The 11293-nt window shown below is 38.3% G+C and overlaps 2 protein-coding genes and 2 pseudogenes across 3 annotated transcripts in view; 3 read left to right on the top strand and 1 right to left on the bottom strand.

Moving 5' to 3' along the window:
• The window catches only part of LOC138011146 (allatostatin-A receptor-like), a 948-nt gene extending 843 nt beyond the window's left edge, over window positions 1–105 (top strand). The window contains exon 1 of the mRNA XM_068858124.1: window positions 1–105. This exon is cut by the window's left edge and continues 843 nt beyond it. Coding sequence (XP_068714225.1) covers window positions 1–105 — 105 coding nt within the window.
• Window positions 1–11293, top strand: part of LOC138011764 (uncharacterized) — a 166396-nt gene that overhangs the window by 69702 nt on the left and 85401 nt on the right. The gene's annotated exons all lie outside the window — the stretch shown is intronic.
• On the bottom strand, window positions 5247–6062 carry LOC138011410 (uncharacterized; annotated as a pseudogene).
• Window positions 9334–10939, top strand: LOC138011336 (allatostatin-A receptor-like; annotated as a pseudogene).

Genomic DNA, 11293 nt, shown 5'->3' with positions numbered 1-11293 from the left:
CCTGTTTTATATGCTTTTCGCAGTACGAACTTTCGACAAGGATTTAAACCGATAATATTCTGTCGACTTCCACAAACCCAGAACGAGATGTTGCAACAGCCGTAATGAACAAAATACTAATTTTTATTCTTAGGACTTCTACTTGTAAAATCTTTTTTTGAGCCATTGATCGGCACGCGACGCGATCATAACTTTCTGTCACCTGGCCGTTGTTGAATGGCGTGCTAAGCTACATGCAGACGGTCTGCCGTATACCTCAGTGGTAGAGCAGAGTCAGCATGATTATAAATTTGGGTCATGTTAAGGACCACTCGGATTTTTCCGAATATTCCCGAGTCACCACTGAACTGAAAAACGTAGATCTCTTCATGTCTGTAGAAAGGTTCGTAGTAGCATTATTAATTTCAATTTTTAATGGTATCCTTCTATCGGATTATGAAGAAAAAAATGATATCTCTACAAAAATGTTAGTATCCTATAGCATTTTGTTCAAATCAAGAACTGGACACACCCAAGTTAATTTATAATAAAGAGAAAGGAAATACAAGATTCTTTTGAAGCTTTCTTCTAGAGTTTTTAAGGCGGGAAGGGACTCTGGCCGAAGATTTGGTCAAATAAACATGACAAACATTAATTTTAATGTGTTGACTGATAATGGAATAAAATTGATAACGATGAACAGGAATTATTTATAAATGAAAGTTACAAAAATTAAGCTAGAGAATTATATTCTTTCTCTTTCAGTGAAATATGTCGAATAAAGGGCTGTTTTAAGTGTGAAAAATCGCACCTGTAACAATGCAATACTGGTTTCAATTGAAGACCATTGGAATATACTTAGCGTCTAGGTCTCTCGCAACTTTACTGCACATGCGCATTGTGGTTGGTATTATTAAAATGGCGAGCCCATATTGACCTGTGAGTTGTGTGGATGTAAGCCTAGGAAGTTCCATCATTTTACTCCAACTTTAATTGATCTGCATTGGCTTCCTATTAGGAATCGTATTATTTTTAAGATTCTTCTTATAGTTTATAAATCTCTTAGAGTGGTTTTCTTTTTAGTGTCGAAAGTAATTAGATAATTACTTTAGTTTATGATTACTTCACTCAGCGATTGGTTCGAAGTTCTCGCGCCACTTTTTCAACCAATCAGAAGTGAAACCAAAACTAATCGTGCCTCGCGCGTGCACATTTTCCCGCTCTTTGTTTCGGCTACGTTTAATTACTTCGAGTTTTGTTTGGTTTACTGGATTGTCTCCGTCCTTTTTGATTGGCCAAAGTAATTACTTTGGTTTTGGTTTTACTGCACTCATTCTAAAACCGCTCTAATACTAAGGCTCCTTCGTATTTGTCTGTTTTTTTATCTTTTCGTAGAAGCTCTTATTCTTTGAGATCTGTTAGCAATGGTGACCTTGTAGAACCATCTTCAAACATGTGAACTTATGGAGATCGATCGTTTGTAGTATTTGCCCCTAGATTGTGGAACTCTTTGCCACTTCAATACGTAGCAGTTCATCTGTTGACATTTTAAAAAATGCTTCAAAATCTTATCTTTTTAAAAAGTATGTCAGGGGATGTTTGTAAATTTAGTTTGTTTTAAAATTCATTTTTATTTGTTGTAAAGCGCTACGGACAATTATTATTATTTTTATTATTATTTGCATTAAAACAATGGATATCCCGTTCACTGAAGCATGATACAGTTCAAAGAGTAATTAACTTGTATTGTTTTTTTAATATATATATAAAGATCCCCCCCACCTCCCCCCAAAAAAAAGCTCACCACTAGACGGGCTAAGAGTGAAATCAACAATAAACCAATTGAGTTTTAAAAACGCAGTCACCCGGGACTGGAACTCGCTACCAGAGATATTAGCGATTTGACCACGATAAGGTTATTGAAGTCAAAATTGTTCCTCTAATTTTTAAATCTTGATGAAGATGCACATGTTTGTAGTATCTTTTAGTCTTTCTACTCCTGATTTTAACTTGATCATGTGTATATTTGTAATGATACTATTAATACGAAGAAGTGATTTTGGAAAACATTAAACCATAAAATAACTGCGATAAAACATATCTAAACATTCTTAAAGGGAACCTCCACTAAAACAATAAAATAACTTTAAACCACAGAACATAATGTTTACAATTAAAATTGTTCAAACTTCTTCAAATGAAAGCGTTCATATTTGAAAAAAAGGAATTTCAAGAACGCTTCTTTTGGCTTTCAAATTTGCCAGGCTTTCAAATTTGCCAAATTTGGCTTTTCAAATTTGCCATCTTGAATAATTGTGACGTTTCGTGGTTGCCACGGAACAAACGGTGTTTGTGTCAGAACAATAGGGCATAGGAGCATTTCGTAGTCTCAAGCGAAATATCCATAATTTTAATATCCAGGCGGCCTCCATACGTGCCAAACTTTGTGTTCAATTTTCATTGTTCCTTTCTTTTAGTATACAGGCTCCTTATTGACCATTGTTTTTTTAGTATTTATAGTTTGCAAATTTCAAATAATTTTGACTTGATAATGACGTTTAGCTAAAGTCGAAACGTCGTCGATTTTTATCAAAGTTTTTAACCAAGTTTTTAGTATTTTTAAGAATGTTTAGATATGTCTTATCGCAGTTTTTTATAGGTAGATACTATTAATACCATGATATTGCTACTGATCACCGGTTTATACCAGGAAATCGTTCGATTTAGCTGATCGGTCTTTTATCAGTCTAAATAAAGATGTGTGAAGGGTTAGTTTCTAAAGAAACTGTGGTGCTGCGTCGGTGGGGAAGTAGTATACAAAAATTTGGTTTTATCAACGGAGTTGATAATGTAAATTGGCCACCGTACAGAGATTCTAAAAGCTGACGTTTCGAGCGTTAGCCCTTCGTCAGAGCGAATCGCTCTGACGAAGGGCTAACGCTCGAAACGTCAGCTTTTAGAATCTCTGTACGGTGGCCAATTTACATTATCAACTCCGTTGATAAAACCAAATTTTTAAATAAAGATGTAATTACTATTCTTGGCTTGCACGTGACATCACTGTACTTTCCATATTTGGGTATCCGCCATGTTGGGGTTCCACCGCGGGTAAAATTTACACCTGTTTATTACGCATATATGCCATCGCTGTGTACTATACGATGAGTTCTTTGGAAAATGAACGCGTCCCCTCGCTTGACGAGCTTTGTAGTAAGATCCCAATATTGTCGGAGTATAGTGCTAAACTTGACGACAACGTAAAACGAAGATACGTTGAAAAAATCGCCGAAATTGGAGTCGATCCGGTCACCATTCCTGATCAACAGTTTGACACGGAGTACCTTCCACCTATCGAAGCGATGGATTTGCTTAGCTACTTGGTTTTGGAAACGAGTTTCTACACGAAAGAGCAGTTCAAAGCATACAAGAGTTTGGAAGCCTACAACTTTGTGCTTTCAGGATTTTTATCAGGCATTCAAGGCTTTGTTGTCGCTGGAAAGCACGTTGTTACAGGAAAAGTGAGACATTCACAAAGAATGAATGACCCTTTGATCTATGTGTGGGTTGTCGCCGAAAAAGACGGAACAGTCAAATCAGCCCACTGCTTAGGGTGCAAAGCAGGGCTCTCGGAAACGTGCTCGCATGTTGCAAGTGTGTTGTTTTATATCGAAGCGTGGACGAGGATTCGCGGTAAGTTGGCCTGTACCCAGGCCAAGTTAAATGTACGTGGGTGTTGCCATCATTTGTAAAAGATGCAAAAATGCGCGACATAGATTTGACCTCCGCCAGAAAACTTAAAGCGGATTTGGATGAAAAAATCGATAACTTAGGAGAGGCTCAGGCAACATCCTTCACCGGCAGCAGAAGAGAACTAACAGTACAAGTTCCCACGGAGACTGAAATGAACACCCTTTATGAAAGTCTAGACAAAAATTTTTTTTAGCTACCTGGACAGCTATCTCACATTGTAAACTAAATAGTTTTTGAGACACACAAAAAAGCTTCAGGTGTTATTGCTATTTATTTACAAAATAAACTGTTTCAACCAATTGTCCACCTGTAAGGTTTGACAAATTAAAATACTTCCCTTTCATTGCTTTACAAATCGTAATCCCCTTAACCCTTCACTCCCAAGATCTGAAATTCAATTCTCCTAACTGATGACCATACAAATCTTTGTTCTCTGTTCTTGAGAATTTGGTGTAATATAAAGACACTTTCCCATAGTTGGTAATTTTCCAAATTCTCACCACCTGTCTCCTTGACAGAGTAGTAAAATCGTTAGGAGAATTTATTTGCTAGTCATTCCTGGGAGTGAAAGGTGTAAGTAATAATTTTCTAATGTAGGCGTATGATAAAGAACTTCAACCTAATGGCTTAAAAAACTGCAGCCATTAAGGGATATAAATCTAGTGGTAAACATCTAAGTACCTTTCCTTTTTGTACAATTATTAATGATCAATGATGAGGATATCTTTACAAGTAAACAAACTGTCTAACTGGTCATCTCTCATTTGTCCTTTTTCCCTTTTCGAAATATAATTAATTAAAACTGGCTGTTATTGGTTTTACAAGTTGTATTTTCAAATAAATGAACTGGGAATGACATGACAGGATGAACCTCTCATTGTTATAATTAATAAATATCAACTCCTTGGGTTTAACATATAAAATAGCTTTACAACGACTCCCGGTCAATTTGTATGTTCAAATAAATCAACTGGGAATTACATGACAGGCGAAACCTCTCATTGTTATAGTGAATAAATTTCTTTCAATTTCTTGGGTTTAACATATAAAATTAGCTTTACAAAAGCACATTGTTACCTTTGGGGAGGGGGGGGGGGGGGGCACTCAACATATCTTTAGCTGGAGAGGTACGGCTTAGTCACTCATCTCCCAATTTTTCATAACCAGCTTGAGTCATAATACCCTATCTCAGACAAGAATGAACATCAAAGAATATGGACATCTAAAGTATCCTCTAAACGCCGGAGTTGCTTGTGGGTCAACTGTCTGGTGGTGTTTGAAAATTAATTTTCATTCTTTAATATCCTCATTGAACCTCTTAGAATCCCATTTAATTTCAGGCAAAATCCATATTTGAGACACAAAATCCCTAAAAACCATATTCAAATTGGCCACACAACCCCATAAGGGACCTCCCCAGGTGGTGGTACACACATTTACAACATTTTAAAATTAAACCAACAAATTTCGAAACAGCATGGTTTACATAAGTACAATGGAATCCCAGTTTTGTAAATCCTCTATTTTTTAAAGCTTCTGATAACTTGGACTCGAAGTCATTTCCTCTCTTAAACTATTTTTAACCATTGATTTGAACTCTCTGATTTCACAAACCAATTTACACTAGCCTTAGAGGTTAACAAAATTGGGATTCCATTGTATTTTGCACAGATTAATCTAATCAAATGGGACAATGGGGCCACATAGATTGACAAGTCCAGAGCAAACTCTGAGTATGCGGTCGATCATAGGTACCTGGATCTCAGGATTTCCAGTTGGATTACAGGTTAAAAAATCTACTGACAAGGTACTCTCAAGAATAGTGTATTTCCTGCGTAAAAGTCCTATAACTCGTTCAACGTGGATCCTAACATGTGCGATCCCCCTTGTTCTTTCAACGTCAACAGGGTCCAGTTGTTCTTTTCCTTTAGTGAATGCTGGAATTATGAGTTTTGCTTGTTTAAGGGCAACACCATCGTGAACAGTGAATCCCCTGTCTGCGATAACTAGATCCCCAGGAAGCAAGTTGTTGAGCAGCCCACAATTTTCCATGAGATACTTGTCTGAGGTGCGTCCCCCCAGGCTTCTGAGACAAAGGAGATGCAGCCTTGAGGGGTTATGCCGATGAGGACCTTGACTGTGTTGTGGTGTTTGTACGAGCTGAACGTTTGTGCTCTAGCCAGGAGGTTTGTCGGTTTTACACAAAAAACTTCAAAACAGTCAATAATGACGGTTGTCTTATTTCCAAACGAAAACTTAAAACACTGGGGCATGGTCTTCCAAAGTTCTTCCCTCTCTGGCCACCTGATCAATGGGGACAGCCGCACATCCATGATGACCAGCCAGTGTGCAAATGTCCTTGATACTGTGGACATAGAGACTCCAAATCGGTAGGCCAAGTCTTGGTGTGGAACATTTCATCAGTACCATAACCATCTCTTGAAATAAAGAAAGGGATTGTGTTCTTCGTTTGACATGGGGTGCAACATGATTAAAAGTGGCTTCCAGTACTTCAAATGTTGGCAAACCAGTGTAGAAAGACACTTTCCCGTTATCATCTTTGAAATAATGTTTGTCAAAAGGCTTGCTAGTCACTGACTCAGCAAACAAGTAATCAAACTTTTCTGTTTAAGTTGAGGCATCACTTCGTGGGCAGTCCTTGATGGAAAGAGATTCCACGGAGCGATATAAATAATCGAACGCTTCTGTTTGAGTAGAGCATGTGCTGTGTGTTGCTTGCTCGTTTGGGATCTGATTCTTGCTGGTCTGTAGATTGCAAGTCTAAGTTCTCCACTTGGACTTGTTCTGAACTGGTACTTGCACTTTCGATCTCAGCAGCAAAATCAGCAAGGGGAACTCCAGGCTCATTTAATTTCTGCTGCTTCTGTGAACGTTCTTGTTCCTGTTGTTCCGCGTGACGTTTTCGCCTTTCCTTTGACCTCTCCGCTCGAGCCTCTCGCGATTGCGCTTGATGTTGTTCACTTTGCGTCGCCGTTTTGTCATGGCCTAAATTGAGAGTGGGAACCCAGTCAATATTGTAACGATCCCACAAAGGAGCTGCAGTTCCAGAATGGAAATGTTGGTCGCAAACTTTATCGCTGTTCAAGATTTTATCCGTAAGATCAGCACGGCTTATTGCAGAGATCCACAATCGCCGTCGCTCGATACTCAATTCCTCAACTTCTGGGCCTTGATTTGTAATAATAGCTGGAACTCGATACAATCGGACTCCCTTACCGCGACCAGTCTTTCTAGAACAGCCAACGATCAGGCACATAGGCATTTTGAGGCAGCGGAATTAGAGAAGATCGCGTTTAGGTTCACGAGTTGGTGACTACGTGGTCAGCACACTGGCCGCCATATTGGTTTTGGAACCCCAACATGGCGGATGAAAATGGCAAATTGTACCGGAAGTCACGTGACTGCAAGCCAAGAATTATCTCCGACACTGAATCCACAGATTTGATGGCCAATCCAAGAGAGTGTGATGACTATTTTTATCTCAGAGATTTGAACACAACTCAAATTTACAACGGAATTCCCATGAGTTTTTCCTATGTGTGTTGGTTACGGAAACTAGTCTGACAGAAACCTATAAATGTTTCAGTAAAAAATGAAATGCCATTTTAAGAGTATGGACTATCTTGAGTTTCCAATGAAATGATTCCTTGATTGTCGTGTGTTTGCCCGAGTTGTCCGAAAATATCCCGGCTGTTTGTTTTGCTTTTGTGGTTTTTTGGCTATTGGTCACGCGTGACTGACACCGAATATATTTTAATTTTTAACGCATGCTCAATACGAAATGTGGAGGCGGCGAGCAGAATCTACTTTCCGCTTCCCGACTTATCTAGGAAGATCGAAAGGGACTCTGCTCGCAGGGTAGATGCAGGCACGATAGACAGCAATTTTAGTCTGAGTAGTTAGTTTCTTGTTCTCCCACACTCGAGCAGGTTTAAAACGGTGAGCAAATAAATAGATTCATGACAAGTGATATCGCCAAATTGTACTAAAAAAATTAAAGTTCAATAGTTGCAACGTTTTAATAACCTTCATTGCTAAAAAGTCGCGTAGTAATTCCATGATTAAAAAACTTATTGAACACATCTTTCTTAATGGACGGGTTTTTTGCCATGATAACCTGACATAATGTCTGAAAGTGCCGTTCACTCTAAATAGTTGGAACATAAACCCGTTGTCAAAATCCAACTTTAAAATGATTACAATTTGCATTAGAGCGTCATCTGGAGAATTTTCAGATGAGAAATGGAAAGCCCCGTTTGAGAAGTCAAGCGATAAACATCAGGGCCCGGTTGTTCTAAAGCCGATTAACTTAATCCAGGATTAGCGTAAACTTTTGTTTCATGTTTTCAACTTTTTGGCGAAAGTTTCTGTTGCGTCTTCTTGTTTTTCAAGATTGACTTCTTCAAATGTATAGTTTTGCCGAATATCAGCGTTAAACAACATTTGGGAGTAGAGAAATAGACTCCCTGGTTAGTTTTTAATCTGGGATTAGCGTTAATCGGCTTTTGGACAACTGGGCCAAGGTGGAAATTTCAATTTTGCCAAAAATTGATGGACCCTTTTTTTATTCAAGTTCATTTCCTGCTGGTAGCATAGAGCTAGATTAGGCAATTTCTGCAAACCTAGAAGTCAGTTTACGAGTGCAAGAGAATTTGAAGTGTTCCGTTTGCTGTTCATCGGAAACGCTAAAGAAACTGTCAAGACTTGCTTTATTTCAAAACGAAATAAAATATGTAAAAAAGACAAACGACGTTTTAAGTTAGTGTCATATTTGGTTCTACAAGCGCATTTTCTTTCCCCGTGCATAAAACATGTTGCCGAAAAGCTGAATTATTGGGAAGTTCTTCCCAGGTGTCTTGAGTAAAAATAGAACAATGCCCACGGCAAATGAGGATCACGGAAACAAAGAGAAATCACCATAGGGGCCAACGCAGCACAAAGCATTCTTAAAAATGTAACCGAACAAAGATTTTTTTAAGGGAAACCTAAACAACAACCCCACCTCTTTTTTCCTCACTGTTTCTCTAAGAGGGCTGGTGGAGATTCCCGGACTGTAGTTTGGGGTAGTACGACGCAGCTAGCAGAATTTTAATGCAAAGGGGACAGTGGGTCTAGGCTGCTAAAGTTAAAGAGGCACCCTTTCTTCAATTTACATCAGTAAACATTAACCAATCATTATTAAATATGCGTGTTCAGTGCTCAGGGCGTTAGGTTTGCATGCGGTTACCCCAGGTTCAAAATCCCGTTCTAACATCTGGTGTGGATTTATTTCCGGTTGTCTCGGATTCAACTCTACCACGCTTTGCAAATGGCCAACTGGTTGCCTCTTGCCAGTCAGGATTCTTAATCATGTTTCTGTTAAGTTTGAAATGTTTCTTTCAGGTTATTAAAGGTGGGGTGCCAGTGAACTAGCTTGATCAAATATAAACAAAGGACTTTTACCGAAAAGTCATTAAAATGTCGGGGTAAAGCAAATAATTGCGACAACAGAACATCCGTTGACAGCAAACGACGATCAAGAGTACTTTTAAATGCTAAATGTCTAAACGATCGTTTCATAAATGCTCACGTTTTCTACAAGAGAGCTAACATATTGACAAAGACAAAAATCTACCCTGCTGTACCAACGTATGATGGCTGACTATAGTAGCGCGCGGTTTATTCTCTCTATGGTCAGCATTCCATTTTTCATGATCGGATTTCTTGGAAATGTGCTGATTATCAGAATTGTTCACAAAACGCGAGAAATGCATTCAGTTACGAACTATCTCTTAGCAAACTTAGCTGTCAGTGATGTACTCACAATTTTTACCATGTGGCCTTCTATGTTGCTGCACGACTGTTTAACGAAGTTTGATTGTAGGTTGATGAATTTGAAGTGTTTTATCGTCCCCGTTTCTTCCTTCACGTTAATGGTTCTAGCAATTGAAAGGTACCATGCCTTGTTAAAGCCATTTAGAACAGTCTTACGCTTAAAACAAGAGAATGTGAAAAGAGCTATCGCAACTATTTGGATCTCAAGCGTTCTTACTTCCCTACCGAATGTGATCATGGAGTCGAAATTCAGTGATGCTCTCGCTTCCTGCCGTCCATCAAGCTAAGTGTACTTTTTTATGTGGTCTTCAATGGTCGTGTACATTCCCTTAGCGGTTTTTCTTTATTGTTATGGATCCCTGATCAAAGGACTCTACTTTGACAAAACAATCTGTGCTTCGCCCGCAGACAGACAAGAAGACAGAGCTTGTGAAAAAAAGAAACTTGTAATAACATTCATGCTGGCAACTGCAGGTTTTGTAGTCGGTTATGGACCAATCATTACCGTTTACACCCTTGTTTTTATCGGAGCTACTCAAGCAAATTACTTTTCTGTCCTTTCGCCCGTAATAGACTTCACTTTCTTTTGTAGCTTGTGTTTGAATCCTGTTTTATATGCTTTTCGCAGTACGAACTTTCGACAAGGATTTAAACGGATAATATTCTGTCGACTTCCACAAACCCAGAACGAGATGTTGCAACAGCCGTAATGAACGAAATTCTAATTTTTATTCTTAGGACTTCTACTTGTAAAATCTATTTTTTAACCATTGATCGACTCGCGACGTGATCATAACTTTCTGTCACCTGGCCGTTGTTGAATGGCGTGCTAAGCTACATGCAGACGGTCTGCCGTATAGGTCAGTGGTAGAGTAGAGGCAGCCTGATCATAAATTTGTGTCTTGTTCAGGAGTACTCGGATTTTTCCAAATATCCCCGGGCCACCAGTGAACTGAAAAGAGTAGGTCTCTTCATATCTGTAGAAAGGTTCGTAGTAGCATAATTTTACTTTTTAATGGTATCCTTCTATCGGATTATGAAGAAAAAAATGACATAGCTACGAAAGTGTTAGTATCCTATAGCATTTTGTTCAAATCAAACACTGGACACACCCAAGTTAATTTATAATAAAGAGAAAGGAAATACAAGATTCTTTTGAATCTTTCTTCTAGAATTTTTATGGCGGGAAGAGACTCTTGCCGAAGATTTGGTCAAATAAACATGACAAACATTAATTTTAATGTATTGACGGATAATGGAATAAAATTGATAACGATGAAGAGGAATTATTTATAAATGAAAGTTACAAAAATTAAGGTAGAGAATTATATTCTTTCTCTTTCAGTGAAATATGTCGAATAAAGGGCTGTTTTAAATGTGAAAAATTGCACCTGTAACAATGCAATACTGGTTTCAATTGAAGACCATTGTAATATACTTAGGGTCTAGGTCTCTCGCAACTTTACTGTGCATGCGCATTGTTGTTGGTATTATTAAAATGGCGAGCCCATATTGACCTGTGAGTTAGGTGGATGTAAGACTAGGAAGTTCCATCATATTACTCCAACTTTAATTGATCTGCATTGGCTTCCTATTAGGAATCGTATTATTTTTAAGATTCTTCTTTTAGTTTATAAATCTCTTAGAGTGGTTTTCAATTGAGTGTCGAAAGTAATTAGATAATTACTTTGGTTTATGATTACTTCCCTCAGTGATTGTATTAAAGTTC

The sequence above is a fragment of the Montipora foliosa genome, chromosome 7 (assembly GCF_036669935.1).
Source record: "Montipora foliosa isolate CH-2021 chromosome 7, ASM3666993v2, whole genome shotgun sequence".
In the NCBI taxonomy this organism is placed as follows: domain Eukaryota; kingdom Metazoa; phylum Cnidaria; class Anthozoa; order Scleractinia; family Acroporidae; genus Montipora; species Montipora foliosa.
Note: the sequence above shows the minus strand (reverse complement) of the source record. Positions and strands in the feature narration are given on the sequence as shown.